At 42.3% G+C, this 19,965-nt stretch overlaps 1 protein-coding gene across 2 annotated transcripts in view; it reads left to right on the top strand.

The window, feature by feature from the left end:
- The window catches only part of FGD5 (FYVE, RhoGEF and PH domain containing 5), a 109,995-nt gene that overhangs the window by 29,744 nt on the left and 60,286 nt on the right, over positions 1–19,965 (top strand). For both annotated transcript variants that reach the window (XM_037383214.1, XM_037383213.1), the window contains exon 3: positions 12,592–12,721. In XM_037383214.1, coding sequence (XP_037239111.1) covers positions 12,592–12,721 — 130 coding nt within the window. The remainder of the gene's footprint in view (positions 1–12,591; positions 12,722–19,965) is intronic.

Raw genomic sequence — 19,965 nt, 5'->3', positions numbered from 1 at the left:
AAGTTATAGTGGTGCTAATTAGCTGCTACTTCTCCTAATTTAAGAACAAAATCTGTGTTTTTTTAAAAAAAAAGAACTGAAAACTGTCATTACCAGCTTTAGAAGTATAATTTTCTCTGTTATCTAAAAGGCTTTAGGAATACTAATTTTAAGTCTTTTCCTGACATAACTCCAGAAAACTTAAAAAAAAATCCAAGAGTGTTTCCCACAACAAAACCAAGCCCTCTGTCTTCCACCAGTTCTGCTGTCTTTTGGAATCCGGTGCCAAGAATTCATATTTCTATTAATAAGTAGATCACTAAAAATTCTGGGTGCAGCAGATGATGATTGATTCAAGTTCAGTTTTCTGTTTGTCTTTCACTGACACCATTTCCAAGCTGGCATCCTCCTTTGAGTGTTCACTTCTATTATCACTTAAGAATTATGCTAAACTGGATCTTCTCAAAGGATTGTAATGAGTTGGATCCATGCACCGCTGTAATGATCACATTTGCCTAATTGACACCTAATCACATCTCAGTCCAGGCTAGATTCCAGAATCAATAGTTTAGTCCCAGCTGTACTCTTGAGTCTCAGGACTGTATGTGCAGAAGTACAGAGCAGCTGCTGTATTGTACAAACCTAAAGACACTAAGGAGTAGGACTTGTAAAGATATTCTAGGTCTGTGTAGCTCAGCTCATTGTGCAGCCATGAGACTCATCTGGACCCAGATTCTTACATATTTAAAACTTTAAAACTCTTTATTATGCTTGTAAGACAGGAGAGCCCACTGTGTGTAACAAACATGCCTTTGTTCTGCCTAGCTCCATTTGCAAAACTCCCACAGCATGATTTATCCAGACCTTTTTGTAAAGGGTCTACCCACCATTTTTTTATAAATTGCAATTCCTTGCGCAAGTGGCACTACCTCAATCTTCCATTGTTGGTGTTCTTCTCCAGTGTGTGCGATTGTGCAGAAATCATGCCAGCTTGGCTGCTTGAAAGCAACTGAGAGGCTGTAACTCGAGAACACACACCCCCAGCAGAAAACAGCAACGCTAGCAAACATGACTGTTAAATAGTTCCAGGTAGATCTCTGCATCTCAGCTTGGCTACAAGAATGTATACATTATTCTATGCCTTAATTTAAATAAGCATGGGCATGATTCTGGGGGTACCCAACCCTCGTTGACTTAAGGGCTGGACCATAATAGTGAAATCCTTTTTAGTTTGCAATCAACAGGAAGAACAGAAGCAAAACTGTATCCTAAGGGAGATGAACTGAGCAGTTCTGTTTTAGATGCTGGTAGGGATCTACAGTGTCCAAAGCCTTCAGTCTTAGCTGTATTTTAAATATATTACTCTGGGATTAACCACTTTACACAAATGACAGCCAATGCACAAAGAATTTAAGAAACATGTCGAAGATAATAACAAAGAATTTGTAGTAGGGCAGGGGTTTCAGCTTTGCTTCCCAGATGGTGGTCTCCCCACAGAGGTGTATGTCTCAGAGTCTGAGATGACTACCAGGTGACTAGCTGAAGATCACTTCTTACAGAGGACATCTTTCCTTTCTCCTTATTAATGCAGTTCTAGGTGGTTGGCTTATTCTGTCACTGATCTATGAGAGGAATAAATCTTACAGAGGATTCAGAGTGAAATCAGAGGGTCTTATTCTGCTCAAAGATCACAAGTATAAATATAAAGTGACTCCACTGGAGTCAGGATGAATTCCTCCCAGTTTTACACCACTGTATCCAAAGTCAGACTGTCACTAAGATAAGTCATTTTATAGAGGCAAACAGGGCAAAAGTGCTGACTGGTTTAATTGTCAGGCCATTTGTGCTGTGACTAGGAGTTGCTCAGCAAATCACTTGAAACCCATCCTGATGATTAGTGGATGTTTTCCTTATCTTCTGTCTCTTGAAAGATGTGCAGTATGGAAAGTTTCAACATGATGCAGATATATGGCCTGCATGGTCTGGGAAGGAAGAAGAGTTTCACAGCACAAAATGGAGACTTTTGTCATTGCCAAGCACTCAGGTCTTCATTTTGCCCCTCTTGGTTCAGGTTTCCAAGCATTGCAAGGATTCAACATAGCATAGGTTACCCAAGATGGGAAACAATAGGGTGCTGAAGAATAACAGGGCTGTGATTCAGCAAGGGAAAGAAGAAAAAGAGAAGCCTAAAGAAGAGCTGTGCTGATGCCTTAAGGAAAACCTCTGCTGGTGCTGTTTTATGGAAAACTTCTGGGTGCCTGTGAAGTTAATGATTTAGTGAAAGTAAAAGCTCTGTGGTGGCTCACATGCGATGTAAATAATGTGCTCAAAGGAGTCTATAAACAGCAGGGCTGCCTTTCATAACCTATTATGTATTATCAGCCTCCCCATCGTACCTTCTGGCATGGTGGGGCGTTGGGTGCGGTGCAGCTGAGCGTCAGCCCTTGCTAGTTCATTGCCAGGTCATCTCTGGGGAGGAAGTGTTCCCTGTTTACAGGAAATGCAGGACAAGGGCCGGAGGGCCAGGCTGAGCGCAGGCTGAGGCCACCACAGCTTACTGCCTCTCCAGCATGCCTGGGAGGGCAGGGAGGGGGTGTGCCACTTGTCCAAGGCCCAAGGACACTGTGTTTTGTTTTCAGGCATGTCCAGCTTTTACTGTTGCTTTGTTTTTTCTAGTGGTTTAAAGCCACAGGATTAGGGAGGGGAATGGTGCTTGCAGACAGTGGTTCACCCCAGGGTACATGTGGCTGAGCCTGAAACATCAGGTTCATCCATCCCAGCACATCTGGGACATGGCTAGTGAAACCTCACCATCAGGTCTTCTCTTATCCCTCCTCTACTTACACTGCCCCACGCTGGGACAGAGAACACTCCCTAAGATGAAGCCCAAAGCCCTGTGTGCACCTCACTGCCTGCATTCCCTTCCAGAACTAGACCTTCACTAGCACCATTGTTCTGTGAGTATGTCTAGGAGCAGTAGTTGAAGGTGGGAGAGTTTTGTACCTAAAGTTGTCCAGAACAGAGTAAAAGCCTTACACACCTGAGCAAAAATCCTCTTCCCCTCTGCTATATCCTGCACCACACCAATGGAAGAAAGAGCAAAATTCAAGCTGAAACATTTGTGGCATGAGGAAAAACTCCTTTCTGGCCTTGACAGGAAAACAGCTATTGCCTCAGAGTGTGAAATGTCATTATTCCTGCATTACCTTGCCTTGTCTGGCTATGTATGTTATTAGCATGCATCATGTCTTTCCTGCCCTTTTCATACTTCAGCTGCAATACTTGCTTTGATGATCTGCCATAACAGGGAACTGATGGCTAAACACATGCTGCAGTAATAAGCATTTCCTTTTATTGGCTTAAATGCATTTGGACTTTAATTTCCTTTAGTAATGAGTCATTCTTTTGCAGAATGAAATAAAAAAATAATTTACAAATGGATACAAGAAAATAAATAATCAGTTTTAATAAAACAGGGTCATTCAGCACGTTGTTGCCTCTCCCAATTACCATCACTACACTGAGTTCATATTACTTTAATTTTTTGCAGTAAGGATGTCACTGTTCAAGAAAGACGGTTTGAACTAGTAACTGCTGGGCATGTGACCTGAAATAAAGCCAGGGATAGGGGTACTGCATGTAGAAAAAAGTTGCATTCAATCCATTTGTTTCAATAATAGAGGAGGAGTTTGGAGGCTTTTTTTGTGGAGGTTTTTTTCCCTCCCCAGTGGATGGAGCGGATTTTATATATGTGCATAACCCAACTGTGTCCAGGTGAGATTCTTGTCTCCATCTCGTATATATAAATCCAGTATATTATATCCAGCTATAAGCTAAGATCCCTGTGACAGAGGAGTCAGAACGGACACAAGCTGGGGTCTGTGGATGCAGAGGTTATGGCAGCAATTAACTAGTCATTTGTAAACTGGGCATGTCTGAATCTGAGTTGAGATATAGATACCTCACCACTCGGCTTCAGGGAGGTTATACTTGCAGAGGGCATACCCCACAGAGAGAGAATAACTGTACCTTCCTAGGTAGTTCATACAAACCTGATTTGCTGACTTAAGTCAAATAATTGCCAATGCAATCACCAATACACATAGAAAAATATTTAGGGTCATAACTGACATTCATTTCAGAGCTTTGGTGGATCTAGGCATAACTATATGCAACACCACTGCCTCTCTTTAGCAAAGAACTGAAAGAATTGTCTCTTAGCAATTCAGAATTGTGGTTTTGCTAATGAATGGATGAAACATCCTAAAAAAAAAATTATGTCCCCCACAAAAGGCAGAGCAGAAGTCAGCATTTACTCCAGAAACCCAGAGAGTTCACTTCCTATTCCCACTGTATGGAAACAGTGAATATGGTGAGCCATGTGTTGATAATTAGTGGCAAAATCAGATTTTAATAGCAGTTGTTCCACTGTAAGAATGGGACCCAAGGATGTGGTTTCTAGTCTTTCTACTGCTTTCTTCATCTTGTGGTGACATTTTGGACCAAGTACTGCTTTCATCTTTACTTGCAGGCACTTTTGAAACCATAAGAAGAAATTTTCAGAAAATAAACCAGGGGGCTCTTTGGCTCTTCAAGTATGTTAATGGTGCTTAAGTTGCATCATGTAATTTGCAGTTTGCAACAGATGCAAAGAAAAGAAATTAGCAGGATCTCTAGAAAAAAAGGTTCTGTTCTCCTCCCATGTGTCCCCTCACCCCCCAGTTAAAGACAGTGTCAAATATTCTTCTCTCTTTCTCTGTCCTGGCACTGACTGGGGATGTAGAGTGAAGGACAACAAGGAGGTGGCAGGGAGCTAATCCAGTTGTCATTAACTGAATGCTGCCACAATGGTTAAAACCTGAGCAATCCCTAGACTCTGTTTCTGGAAATCATTAAGCAAGGTATCCTTTGCCTGACCTCTAAATATTATTAGCTGTATATTTACACTATATATACCTTATGGAGACAAATTATGGGTTCAGTTCAAATATGAACACAGCAGAGGTTCCTTAAGTCCTCCACTTGTTCATACCATTCTTTAAACTGGAAGTATGTTGAAACTGACTTCCAAAAGAAACAAATTTACTCCAAGGAACATAACTCAGGCTGGCTGGTGATGGTGTGTCACACTCCTGAGATTAATGATAAGCCACCCAGTCTCGTTGTCCAGAAACTGCATTTTGGAATACTGAAATCCAATTTTAGAAGAAGTCCTCTGTCCATGAAGGGACACATGAAAATGAAGGAGGTGCTCAGGAGCTGCAATGAGGCAGTCTGGATGTCTTCACTGGCCACATCACACTTGCTTTGCCCTGGAGATGGGTCCAGTCACAGGAGTATCCCACTGGCCCACTCCATCCCATATGATTAACATGCGGGGAATCACTGTGGCACTAAAACTGCACAGCATCTGAATGCTACCCAAATGCTTATGGCTACAGGGAGATGCTGAACTGCTTTTGACTGACCAACAAATTTCTAGCACATTTACACTGTCTGAGCAGGTTCAGTTGCAAGGCAGAAGTACATTTTAAGTCTGTCCCAACACACATGATCATACCTTATAGACACTGTGATGGATCTACTGCACTGGCATTTGAAGGGGCATTGCCAGCACATCTTAACAGCCTAACCAGCTTCATTTCAGATGTATAAAGAGCCACTTGATGGAAAGGATGGATACTCCAATTCCACAGGTATCATAAAGCATAACTGAGAGCTCCAGGGATATATTAATATAAATACCCTACAGGAAAGAGCACTCCCTTTCTCCCCTCCTGATCAGTGCTGAAGCATAGACCATGAAGCAAAAGGCAAATCACTTTTGTGAGCCTTTCTCTAGGATGCATCACTTGATGCACAAATTTATCGAAAGCAAACTGCAGGCAATCTAATCCTTACTGGTAGAGAGGACTTACATCAAGTGGGGGAAGTGACAGACCTTAAGTCTGAATTTCCACCAACTCAGCTTATGTGTATGGCCAAGAGACGAGCCTATAGCTAAGAGCATTTGTGGTGTTATGCAAAAAAAAAATCATGGTCTTCCTTGGCTTTTATTATAATAACCTTGGCTGGGTATTTTGCCACTGTTAAATTTCCCAGTTAAATTCTTACATCACTAATGCTGACTGAATAACTTCTGAAAATCCTAAATAATTGATGTGATCATTGCTGAGGAATGGGGTAAAACTTGCATGGTCATTTGAAGGATAGGTGCAGAATTAAAAAAATGGCAAGTAACTCTTTGAGAATTGCACATTCAAGCTAGACAAAATACAGTATTTGTCAGGCTGTGAATCATGAGCTGTCACACCTGTTGTATATCTCCACAGTGGTCCATCACTAACCTTGCACATACCATCTGTGCTCAGACTTGTCCCAACCTGTGCTATGGAGGGATCATAGGTAGCAGAGACTTGTGTCTTGACTTCATTAACGAAGGAGCTAGCACTATTGCAATGATCAGTTCAGCTTCCCTCCTTGATAGTTTCATCCTCCACTTAGTTCACAGATCCTTTGCCTTTGAGATAAAATGTAAACATCACTATAGGGGCAGGATAACCAGAGAGTCTGTAGACTCCAGAACACCTTTTTCCAGATGTACCAATACGTGTTCACAGGTGAAGGTACATAGATAATGGCTTCTCCCTACTCTGTACCTAATCAGCAGCTGTGCTAATTTCAATGTAGCTGGTGCTAAGTAAAAGACTTGTGTTGCACTGCATCCTCCTGCATTTATTCAGTTAATTTAAGGTTAGACTGTCCCAGAAGGCCCATTGCTTTCTTTTTCCTGCTGGCTAACTCCTGGAATGACTACAGACAATTGCTGGAGGAGCAGCAGGTAATGTGTCTGCACACTGCTCTTACTCAGCCATGTCATTGCTACAAGGAAGAGAGTTGGGAATTACCTTGTCTGTTGAGAGACCAGGGACTCAGGCTATTTCTCCCTTTATTCTTCACACCCACACTTCTATTAGCATCTTCCATTGCATTAAAGTTTGTTGCTTGCAGCATGTTTATTTAGCAGTGTTTTTAATGAGCTAAATATGATTTAGCAGAATAAAGAAACACAAGGTTTTGAACATTTATGACATATATATAATTACAGATTATATATGCATAATCTGTATAATTATAATGGTTAAATGTATAGAAAACCTTAGCCTTGTTGCATGGTGTCATCTTACATGCCCTTAGATAGACCCTGTAAGTCATATAAAGTGCTAGGATACATTTGGACTCAGGGACGAGGAGAAAACTGCTGTAGCTGATGAACAACAGGGTAGTTTCAATAAACACTGATGTGATTAAAGGTACTGGGTCTTGAGGAGGAATAAGAAGGAAAATGAAGGTAAGGTTTCCCTGAATAGGTTGAGAAAAGACAGAAGGGAAGTTCTTAATGAGCTGTCAGGGGGTAGCGGTGTCCTGCTTGATCTGGATTCAAGGGAAGAAGCAAAAATGAAATTGCAAGTGACTAGGACAACAACTAGCAATTTGTTGTGTCCCAGGTTTATGCAAGAGGCAGAGTTCGTAGTTCAGACCGCTGAGACTTGCTGGTGAGGTGCATAACTACATTCTTTACTGATCATGTCTGCAGCTCTACCTGTGCACACTTCACTCCTTCTATCAAACTCCTCCACTTATTCCTGCCCAGTCAAGGCAGGAACAGACAGGCAATCATTATGAAATCTGGCCTGTATCCCCAGTTGCAATGACCTAATCACTGATTTAGAGGTAGTTTCCCTTATTGTGTTCTGTCTGTGATTTTTTTTAGTTCTAGACCCTACTAACCACAGGAACATTACTGAGAGTTTCAGCACAAAACTAGACAAAAGCACCTTCAGCAGTGTAAGCTTGCACTACCAGACATTTAAACGAACTGAAAATCAATGGGATTTTAGTGCTTAACTGCCTTAGGTTACTTTGCAAATCCCACCTGCACTTTCCTGTTACCAGTAGAGAAGCAGCATCAGCATTAGAATCTTTTGCCTATATCTGTTTTCCCCATTTTCCTGCAATATACTAAAAATAGCTGAACAAATTCTGGGATTTCTATCAGGATGTGCATTGGGCTGGAAGATGCTTTAGTAGGGCCTGTTGTGATAGGACAAGGGGTAATGGTTTTAAACTAAAAGATTTAGACTAGATATAAGGAAGAAAGTTTTTGCAATGAGGGTCATGAAACCCTGGAACAGGTTGCCCAGAGAAGTGGTAGATGCCCCATCCCTGGAAACATTCAAGGTCAGGTTGGACAGGGCTTTGAGCAACCTGATCTAGTTGAAGATGCCCCTGCTTCCTGCAGGAGGGCTGGACTAGGGCACCTTTAAAGGTCCCATCCAACCCAAACTATTCTGTGATTCTACGATTTCCATTCTTTGTTCATGAGATCACTGCACCCATCACTCTTCTTTCCTAGTCTATATCATCTTACAGTTTCATAGGGTCTTTTATTCAAGAGCGTGTTAGGAACTCATAGGCAAAGATCACACAGTTTCTGAAATGAAGCTTCTCAAATACAACAGTTGTTTTAATTCAGCATTTGTGTATCCTCTTACAAAAAGTAATATCTCTTCTCAGTTTGTGTGCATTTTTAAGATTGCGTACTAATGGTGCTCTCAGAAACTGCCATTGCAAGCCAGTAAGTACCATCTGTGGCTGTGGGGTTTGTGGTCTGGATACGTGTCCTGAGGGAGATGGGCTGGCAATCCCTGTCCTGTCCAGCAGAGTTCTCTCCTTGTGCTATCCTGGATTGCAGTTTGCAATTTAACACAGTGATTCTGCTTTACCACAGCTTTATAAAGTTAGGTTACTCTTTGTCCATAAAAGGGTTATTCTTTGCAAAACCACACTGAAAGGTACTTCACAGACACCTAAAATCAAGGTGCCCAGAGGACGGCTAATGGTATCCTGGGCTGCATTAGACAAAGTGTTGCCAGCAGGTTGAGGGAGGGGATCCTTCCCCTCTACTCAGCACTGGTGAGGCCACATCTGAAATGCTGTGTCCGGTGTCAGGCTCCCCAGTACATACTGGAGAGGGTCCAACAAAGGCCATGAAGATGATGAAGGGACTGGAGCAGGTCTCCTGTGAGGAAACGCTGAGAGAGCTGGGACTGTTCAGCCTGGAGAAGCGAAGGCTCAGGGGGGATCTCATCGATGTATGTAAATACCTGAAGGGAGGGTACAAAGAAGATGGAGCCAGGTTGTTTCTCAGTGGTGCCCAGTGACAGGACCAGAGGCAATAGGCACAAACTGAAACACAGGAGGTTCTCTCAAACATCAGGAAACACTTTTTTTTTTTTTTTTGTCACTCTGAGGGTGACTGAGCACTGGCACACATTGCCCTGGGAGCTTGTGGAGTCTCCATCCTTGGAGATACTCAAAAGCTGCTGGACATGGTCCTGGGCAGCTGGCCCTGGGTGGCCCTGCAAAGGCAGGAGGGTTGGACCAGATGGCCTTCAGAGGCCCCTTCCAACCTCAGCTAGTCTGTAATCCTGTGATCAATGGAGATTCAACTGCTTTAGAAGAACTGTAGTGCATGAAGTTGACTGTGACCACTTCCCTAGTATTAGAAATGGACTCTTGTCATGATCAGTGGTTACAGCTCATTAATCTCAATGACTCTATTATATTAAGAAAGCAGTTTATTTTTCTGTTCTCAAACATCAAGTTGGAAGGTTCCTCCAGTATTAGCAGTTTACCAACATCAAAAGTAACCTACATAGTCTCTTGGAAAATGCTAAAATATATACAGCTCGTTTTCACAGGGTGCATGCACAGAAGCTTGTACTAGATAAAAGACCAAAGCCTTTTATCTTAGTACATACCATAACTGCAGATATGGTAACTGTCTGGGCATACTTGAAGGGTTTGTTTTGTGGGTAAGACCTTGCCCTGCATTATTCTTCATACTGTCCTTTTATAAAATTTCCCAAAACCTATTGTGCCTTAGAAGTCACCTGCCACCTATCTCTGCATCGTTGGTGTCTTCTTTCAGGCACCTGGCAGTGGGATCAGTGAAGACCAAGCTGCCCAGGGCACCTTCACCTGGTGACCAGTTCCTAGGCTTAGTTCAAGTATTCAGGAGCTAGGATTGCTAGGAGACTGCAAGAGCATAGACATATAAAATGAATAAAAGGATGTGAATTTGTTGGAGTAAAACACATGCTGGGTGTCAGGAAAGGTGTACTGCCCAGGAGCTCTATGCCAATATAGAAGAGTCTCAGAAGTGAAGACCTGCATGCTGCGGAAGTGGCTGGAGAAGGGCAGGATGGGGAGGGTGGCACAAAAATGCCCGTGCCCATTCTATGTGCAAATGAGAAACGTAACATTTCAGGACTTCTCTTTAAACACAAACCAGTGCCACTGGACCACAGGCCTACTATAAATGAAGCCCATGCAACAGTTCAGCAATATGGCAAGTTTTGCTGCTGTATGAGTCTTTAATAATGCCATTCATAATGATTACCAGACTAATATATGGAGGCGTTCTTCCCAAATTATAATGTGTTCTTACATTAACATAATGCAGTTATTATCGGAGAGAGAAGGAGGGAGAGAGGGAGGGAGGGACTTAATTTCACATCTGCTGGGGCAAACAATTACAAATTTCAGAAACGCTGTGCAAGTAAGGAAGGAGACTGGCTAAACTATTAATAAGCCTCCCAAGCTGTTCCTGTATCTGCCTTGCTCTTGCTTTCACTTGTGCTGAGGCCCCTTTGTTGTTGTAGCTAGGCAGGTTTTCGGAAGTGCTGTGATGCTGCCCACACTGGAAAACTGCAGACACTAGTAACAAACAAGAGAAGGCAATGGTGAGGAACAGTGCTGCTGCTTGGCCCTTTGCCCAGCCGTAGCAAATGCACCGGGCAGCTTCCAAGAGCTCCTTGACTCTGAGCGTGAAGGAAAAGCTGGCAACATCAAAGAAAGGCTGGCAGCCGCACCTCCATGGGGAGACACAGAGCCCTGTTTGCAGTTTGGAAGTGTATGCAGATATGAAGGGAGTTTCCTTCCCAAGAGGAAATACAAATCTAGTCAGTGCCTGTGGGAGTCTCTTTGTTCGTTGCTCTGCCAATTACATTAACGCAACTTTGCCCAGCCTCCTATCACTCTATCATTGGCTTTGAAGCTTCTGGTTTGTTCATATCTGGGATCCCCAAGTGGGAGATCAAACAAAAATAAAGAGATGAGGCAGAACTGTGAAAGTAATGAAAAATATTTCAGAGGAAATGAGAAGAAGCCATATACACTGAGAAAGCTAGGCCCACATTACAGACTGACCTGGCTGGCCAAGATGTCTACTGGAACACATGGAGATGTTAGATTTTGTTTCTCAAGACAACAGACTTGCCCTGTTGGCTGAATGCTGGAACTTACCTCCAGAAATGTAAAAGGCTTGGGGCCACTGTGGTGTATAATCTGTATATAAGCTCCCAGAATGATAGTGTGGCCAAAAATACTGATCTGATCCTTGAATGTAAAAACACAGTAAAGTCAGGTAGGAATAGATGGGTATTACTACTGGTATACTTGACACTATTTTGCCAGTGCCGGAATATTGAGTTTTATTTTGCAGTACCAAGAACAGCACTAAAACTGGCTGGTAGTAAAAACTGGTGCTAAAATGGTTAGTAAATTCATTAATGCTAATGGATAACTGAATAAAGTTCAGAGATTTTAGAACAGTTACATGATATGAGGCATGACATAGTAAGACACCAAGACCTTCACCTATTTCATACAAAAGACAAATTGAGAGGACAACCTGAACCAGCCTGTGAGTACCTGCACAGTAAGAAAATTTGGAAGACTGCCTCCAATTCAGCAGACTAAGATTCAGTATCTGGAATTTAGAGGTAGGCATATTCAGCATATTCAGCCATAAAAGACAACTTTCTAAGGTAAAGGGCCAGCACCACCTGGAGAACCTACCTCTAGTCATGCTTTGTGGAAGTTTTGGAATCACTGGCAACTTTAATTAAAAAAAATTAATATTTTTTTTCTGAAAGGAAATGTTGGGAAGCCACTGGCCCGTATTATACACCAGATCCAGTACATGGCTTTCTCTGGGTTTGTGGAGCTGAATTCAGACTTCCTTGAAACAACTCAAGGATTCTGAGATCTGACTAGCTTGTGCTTTGATTGATGCTATTGGTCTTACAATTACACTTTTCTCATCCTTTTGATGTTTTCCCAGAAAAGCCATTGTTACAATATCTTAACTTCTATTTTTAATGAGCACTGAGATGTTAGTATGATTTTATTACATCCATTTTGAGGGGTTGACTAGGGAGGAACAAAGCAGTTCTGGTTGCAACTAAACATGAACTTTTTACTCCAAACTGAGCCAGAACATTGATCTTTTAGGGTAGCCTGAACAAGTTCAGTTAACTTCCCACTGTTCATTTCAGATCCTTCTACTTGCCTAAATGGTTGCTGTTGAACCTGGCAGGAAAAAGCCAAAGCCTGAGAAATCTTGTTTTCCAAGCCCAGCAGGTCTGCAGGGATTCCCTGCCCCTGACTGGTTACCTCTGGGAAATGTGTGGATTCATTATGTCTGAGCAATACCGAGTGTCTGGGAATAACACCAGTGAGCTAGTTTATTCTTTCTCTCTGCAGTGCCTATACTGAGCCGTACAAAGTGTGCCCAGTGTCTGTGATACCAATGGAGGTCGTCACATCAGATGAGGAACAGAAGAGTTCAGAAGATGACGAGACCAGCCCAGGTGATTCCAGCCTCATCAACAAGGTAAAAGAGCTGAAAATGGGGAATGTGTGAAATCTGGAGAGGGAGAAACAATGTACAGAAGAACCTGGATTCTCAGATCTCTCTGCTTATTGCCTGGTGCTCATTTAGAAATGCCAGAGCTGTTGATCCTTTACTCCCCCAGTGCACCAGCAACAATTTGCCCCTATAACGTGCAAAGCCAAAGACCTGGAGTCTTAAGATGGACAGCAGAGGCAACAGCCAGCAGGAAAGGCCTTACTTGAATGTCAGGAAAAATGTCTCACTCAGAAGAGAGATATAGCTGTGATCTTGAGAATTTTAAAACTACGTTGAATAAAACAATGAGAAATAACATACTGGGACCAGTTCTGTGTTGGCTGGGAGATGGAGTAAATTGTCTAACAGGTCTCTGCCATCTCAAAATTCTCTCATCATGGGAAAATGTACTCGTGTTTGGGTTTATTTTACTGATGTCTAATGAGTACAACAGATCTTAAACAAATTATGGAGAAGACCATGGAAATGTGACCACAGCTTAAGACCATACGAGGCTGTTTTCTCCAGAACAGTTCAGTGGCTAAAGAAATGGAATTGAGTATCTTTGTTTTTCACAGATCTGTGTGAGTGTGTGTGTGTTCTTAAAACCAGGACCCTAAGAATCTAATAATGTGTCTCTGAGTACAAGCACCCCAGTGCATAGCCCATTTGGTATGCATGCAGCAAAGGGATATGTTCTTCTGAAGTCTTCCAATTTGAGACCCAGGAACTAAGGCTGCATAGGAAAATAGCAAATCTTCATTTCCTACACCTCTCTCTGTCTTTCACTTTGGCCTGGTCTCTCAGTGTCAGCACAGCTATGTGGCTTCCTTATTGTAGATGGCTTGTATCTGGTCATGGATGCGTGTCAGAACCTGCAAAGGTCTGTGCACATGCCCCTTCAAAATCAAGTGATGGCTGAGTGAAGGTAAACTCTTGTCAAGAAGCATAAGTACATTGATTCTAGGAAGATTAGATCTCTTCAAGTGTTTCCAGAATGTGAAGCTTTATTCAAGGGCAGCTATAGAGAGTGGGGAGCAGAATTTTCCCCTTACAAGGACACCATTTCTTGAGAAACAGAAAAAGAAACTGCAAGCTGAATGACAGTGAAAACAAAGGAAATTGCTGTTGCTCTTATCTCTGAGGGAGAATAGCTTCCTTTGATTTCCCTGTATGCTGTACCACTTTCAAGTCTACTCTGCGTGGTGCTGAGCTGCCTCTGGTACCAGTGGAAAAAACTGGTTTGATCTTCTAACTGACATGAAACAAATTAAACAATTGCAAAAACCCTTCTTTCCTCTAAAATTCATGAAATTTTGTTGTTTGTTTTCACTTTTTTTCCGAAAGGGAAAAGACTTCAAATTTCTGACATTCCCTGTTAAATGAAAAATATTTTTCCTTTCAGTTATATTAGCTGACAAACCACTAGCACTTATAGAGCATGCACTCGTGTGTTATTTAAGCTGGTCAGGTTTCTCAGCATCTCTTAGTTGTGATGCCGGTGGAGAATTGACAAGAAAATTGTGACTTGAGTTCACAAGGGTTATGCACACAAGTGCTGTGCACTTGGAAGCAAATTCAAGACTGCTAAAACCAATTTTATTGCCATTTTTGTAGGGGTTTACTCAAGACACTAGGATATTACAGTTTTCTAAATGTCTCCTTTACTGCATCTCATGTATTTTAATTATACTGTTGTGCTGGGACAACCAACTGTGTGGCTGTCACAGAGGAAGTCAGGACTCAGAGAACAAGCATGTGCTTCCGAGTCTGACTGGAGGTATCCCTCTCACTCTTCAGGTGAACACAAACAAAATATCTGTACAGACCTGAGAAAGAACATCAGAACAGGTCTGGTGGTTTGGTTGGCCTTTGCTTACCAAACTAATTGTCAGCAAGGAACACAGTACCCAGGACCAGCCTTTCACAAGCTCCTGGGGAGCTTTCTTAAAACAGCTCCATCTGAGTACAGGCCATATTTCCAAGCTGGCTGATGAATTAGTGCACATGGCTATTCACCTTGCCAAGAAGCAGGCCAGGAAAGCAGACATAACCTGATGTGCCTGTTATAATTCTGGCTGTAGGAACATCACCCCCTCTGCAATCTACTGGGCTCTAGCTACAGACTCTAAAAAGGGGCTGAAGCAGCAATAATTTCATGCCTGGATAAGCTATTTGCTTAGTAAGCCAAGTCAGGGGGGCTATGCATGTATGTGGGACCAAGAGAAGATCTAGAGATGACAAGTGGCACTGAGACACCTTAGAGCATCTTTGTTCTTGTAGCCTCATTAGGGCACACATCCCTTTGGACAAACTAAAGGGTCCTGGGAACCATCCTGTCAAACCTTGCATGTCCCAGATGTCCCCAGGATCCAATCTGTTAAAGGAGACACCTGATTTGGGCTGTCAGAGGTCACCTAGCATCAGGACTCTTGCTACTCTGTGACAGTCTCAGAATCATGGCTGCAGGCTGTGTGAAGCAATAATGAAAAGATGGACAGGGAAGACTCAATTTCTGAGGGAAGACAGTGCAGGTTCTGACATGAAGGATGCAATATATTTAACTGTTGTCTGCTCCCTATGTTCAGATACATGATTTTCATTTGCGTTGAGCTGGATTCTACCTGCTGCCTTTCACTGTCATGAACAAATTCCTGTATCAAAATGCAAGCAGCATGCTTTCATTTATCTCACCTGCTTTCTCCCAGCCTGCTTGCTAGAGAACTGCCAGACTTCCAGTTTGCAGATTTTTTTCCTCTGGTGTTTCTTTTTAAGGCTCATTTTTATAAGTAAATATAATTCTAAAAATCAGCTTTGTACACACATTTCCTGTTATTGTTTCAACAGCTCTTCTCCTTTAAACCCCTGCTCTCCTGGTGACCAGATTCACATGAGCGTGGCAAAATTTTTAGGGCATACTGGAATCCGTTCTGTAAACAATTTGAGAATCATAGCCAATAATATATGTTGAGGTATTTTTTACATTATTTGCTTTATTTTAAAGAGCAAACAAAGACAGGCTTTCATCTCCATTGGGTTACAGGAATTTTTATTACTAAAAACCTACTGGAATGGGACAAGTATACAAATGTAAAAGAGGAGGTGGGTTTCAAATTTTTGCCTTTATTCCACTTGGGAGTACCTCAAACCCTGAGAAGCTGAGCATTTCTCATCAGAAGTCACCTGGTGGTTTTTATTCTTCTATACAGAACTAAGAGTGAAAATTCATTCTTTCTGGTTAAATAAGCACTTTATTTCCTTCCTTTCAGTCCACTGGCATATGATAACAATCTAGAGAACTCAGAGGCAGGGAATGCTGTAAGTTCTCTCAACCTTTGTGATTCTGCTTGGTTATATTACAAAAAGCAATGCCCTCCACTTACACTACTGATAGAGATTCACTCTTTTTTTCTTCCTGCTAAGCTAATTTAGAAGAACTCCTGGACCATCTCTCATTCATGCATCTTTTATATATGTTCATTTAATTAAATTCCTCCCAGCTTATCAGAAGGTGACACATGACTTTCCTGTATTGGGCTCTGAAGGTTATATGATGGCATCTGAGCTATCTACAGGAAAAAAAAAAACCACCACAAAACAAAACAAAACAAAGGAATTAGGGATTTCAGTTAGGGACAAAAAACTTCTATCAAATAAAATAAGGACCTTCTCTTTATCTCCTGCCTCTGAACTATCACTCGTTAGACAAATGTTCAAAGTCCAGGATGCAGAACCCCGGATTTTTTCTCTCATCATTGAGCTGGATTTAAGCCTGAATTTTGTGATTGTTTTTTACTGCTAAAACCAGGTAAATCCATCTTGGACAGACCCAGCTAAGAAGCATTAAAGGAATTAAAGGGGAAATGAGCGTAATAGTTCAGATTTGACTAGACACCAACTTCAAACCAAGTTCCCTTTGGCAGAACTTAGTTTTTGTAGCAGTCTCAGAAATTCCAGTTTTAAAAAGTTCACAAACAGAGACAATATAATCTTGAAAGTCTGCTTTAAGAAGCTCAGCTCCATGGTTTGAAATGGACTAAAATTAACACATGCTGGTCAGTTTCACCTGTTGCTGGTTATGATCTGAGTTTTTTAATTGCCTCAGTAGTTTGAAGAAGATGCTGCATCAACTACCCCTCCATAGCTTCTACCTCTCATTTTATTGTCAGAATCTTCAAGCAAGAGTCTTCAGACAGTTCCTTTCTTGTAGGTACGTTTTAGGACTGGATCTTCTGGCCGGTTGGTCCCTTTTGTCACTAACCTCCTACAACTTCCAATTGTTACAAAACTGAAAGGAGCTCCAAGACAATTATTTTACCACATGTATCTGTCTGACTGAAGACAGGACCCAGAAGGGAGGAGTGATTTTTATGCTGTCTTCAGAGGAGGGACAGCTGATGCAGATTAGAGATCAGATGTGCAGACAAGGCAGAAAGCTAGCTGCTAGCCTTTAGGTTCATTGTGGGAACATCAAGCCTTTCAAGGGATTCAGTGAGCTGATAGCATCAGGAATGCATCTGCCTTCCTACTACATTAACGGCTCTACTTGGGGATGTAGGTTAGGCTTGGTGAAGGGCACAAACGTTTGGGACAAACCACAGCAGGGAGATGCAGCAGAGGCCCCATGGTGGTGCAAAGATTTTCTGAAAAAATACACGGAAATGAAGCACAGGTTTTGGGTTCTGTGGGGATGGGTAAGGGGCAGGAACCCATCCACTAATTTAAGAATTTGTTTTTCCAGCATCTTGCAGAGCACCATGCAGACAGTCCTGTAACACTGCTATAAAACATTGCCTTGGACTGGACTTCAAGAGCTATATCCATCACACTGCTTGATCCAGACTGTGTCACACACATGCTAAAGTTATGATGATCAAACAAAATGACAGGCTTAAAAATAACCCCAATAGTAAATGGAAGGCATTTAGACTGCAATCAATTGCACAGTTTGCACCACAGTGATAATAGACTGAGTCTTCCTTTACAGAGTGCCTTTGGAAGGAGAAAGCAGTGGCTGGGTAAATGTGGTGCTAGGAATATTGTAGCAACGTCAGCTATTTTAAGAACTCTCTTATAGTTAGGAATGTCATATAGCAAACCCTACATTAAGCTACTAGGCAAAGGAACAATTAAAAATGCTGTTTGTAAACACAGGAGGGAGTTTGATCTGAAGAACTGAGTGGAATCTCAGAAGAATAGTAAGAAAAGAATGCGATTAATCTGTGTGAATACCTGTAATTATTACAGTCTATAAAGCATTCAGGAAATAAATTAATACAAATCCTAGACAAGTAATAAAGCCATAGCTAGAACACAAAGACATTTCTTTCATCCAGAACACAGATCTGTTTGCCAGTTAACCGTATGGGAAATCCAAAAGTATATGAATCTGTACGCAAATACTACTGAATTCAGTCTAAAACCAGCAATGTGTTACAAGGAACTGTATACAGCCAGCGTACAAGAGATGTGATCTTACCCTGGTGGCAAAATGTGAAAGTCTGTAATGAGGTGAATAGCCTGTAACCAGAGTAACATGGTATAAAAGAAAGGGAATTCAGACCAGATGTGGCTGGATTGTAGGCCAGTGAAAACCCAAAGCATTCTGGCTAGTCATTTAGGGCTTTAGGTTTAATATATCTAGTACTAGCCAGACTGGAGGGGTGCTTATTACCATTATATGGGGATGTGCTGGGGCAGGGGGGAGCATGAAGGGGAACTTCATACAGAAACATCCCTAATGCTGTGCTTGTGAGAGGGCAGCACTAGAGGCAAGATGCTCCACCCTTCTCCCAGGTATCAAAATAAAAAGCAGTGGATGAAAAGGGGTCAGCGACCCAGTATGGCAGATAGAGGGGACCTGCACCCCACACAAACAGGGAACACTAAGCTTAGCCACAAACGTCTTGCAACAAACAAGGCAGCTACTGACGCATGGCAGCGGTACATAAAATTGCCTTTGCTGCACTTTATCCATTTCCACTGGGTGGGCTTGGTTTTCAGACTCTACATTAATCATTCTGTTTTGCAAACCTTTAACTTTCATATATTAAAACAAACAAACACACACCAACTGAAACATGCTGGAGCTGGGAATGACAGATTTGTGTGCTTTGAGGAAGCACCTAATTCAGATGCCTTTTCAAGGGACAGCTCTTGATTGACATAATTCCCCAGGAGAGCTGCAATCTAGCTCTTCAAGGAAGGGGCCTCAGAGACAGGAGGTGTGGACTGCTTTTCCTTCTCTCTCACTGATTCACAGAGCCAGCCTGAAAAAGTCACTTGTTCTTGTGTTGCCTCAGTTTACTGTTGGCACCACTGTGACATCACTGTGAACTGCTACATAGTTCATAATAATACAAAAAGGGTATTATGAAGTCGTTCAGCTCAGAGGCTGAAGCTTGGAGGCTGCTGTCAGCCTCTGACTGTGACAGAAGTGCTCCTGTGCTGGGTACCATCCAGCTGCAATGCACCTGTCTTGAGGAGTCTGTGAAATAAGACACATACACATAGGAAAATGGACGAAGAGATGCAGTTTGTCCACATCAGCATGGCAAGCCAGTGGCACACAGAAGAAGGGAGCTGCTGCTTCTGTGTCTTGTTAATCTGCTTTTCAAATGCAAGGGGTTACTCCTGCATTGTATCTGGAGTACTCCAGATTAGTGACTTGGACAGTACTAATGCTTTAGTTTTAGTGAGCTGTTCTGTGAACTACTTGTGCTGCTTTTAGGCCATACAAGCTCATTCCAGCCTCACGGAGAGAGATTTGCCCCTGGCCCACAATTTTTTAAGCTGGATCAGGAGACCACTCTGGTTCTGATCAAGGTCCTGCAAACATCTGGGTCAGCACAACTGAGAGTTGGCACTGGACTCATAGGGAAGTGACTGGCACTGTCAATAAAGTACCATCTAATGAAAGCGTGGCCTGTTAGGGCCCACCTAACCCTAACCCACCCCTACATTAATGGGATCACTACTACACAGAGAAGGGAATCCTGCAACAGTGAAGTGCCATATTAGCACACTCAGCATGGGCCATTAGCCACCTTTCTCCACTGTTCACTGTTTCCCCCTTCTCAGCCCAAATGTTTGTTCTGTTAGAAGGCACAAAAGGGATGTGAAAGCTAAAGTTTCTCAGTTTGAACTGCCTAAGATTAGTACTTAACTGCAGCTGTGCTCATACATGTGCCCTGTAAAGAGCTGCAGGCTTTTAGGTATTTATTGTTCTG

This window comes from Falco rusticolus, chromosome 4, assembly GCF_015220075.1.
Source record: "Falco rusticolus isolate bFalRus1 chromosome 4, bFalRus1.pri, whole genome shotgun sequence".
In the NCBI taxonomy this organism is placed as follows: Eukaryota; Metazoa; Chordata; class Aves; order Falconiformes; family Falconidae; genus Falco; species Falco rusticolus.
This window is presented reverse-complemented; position numbering and strand designations above follow the sequence as displayed.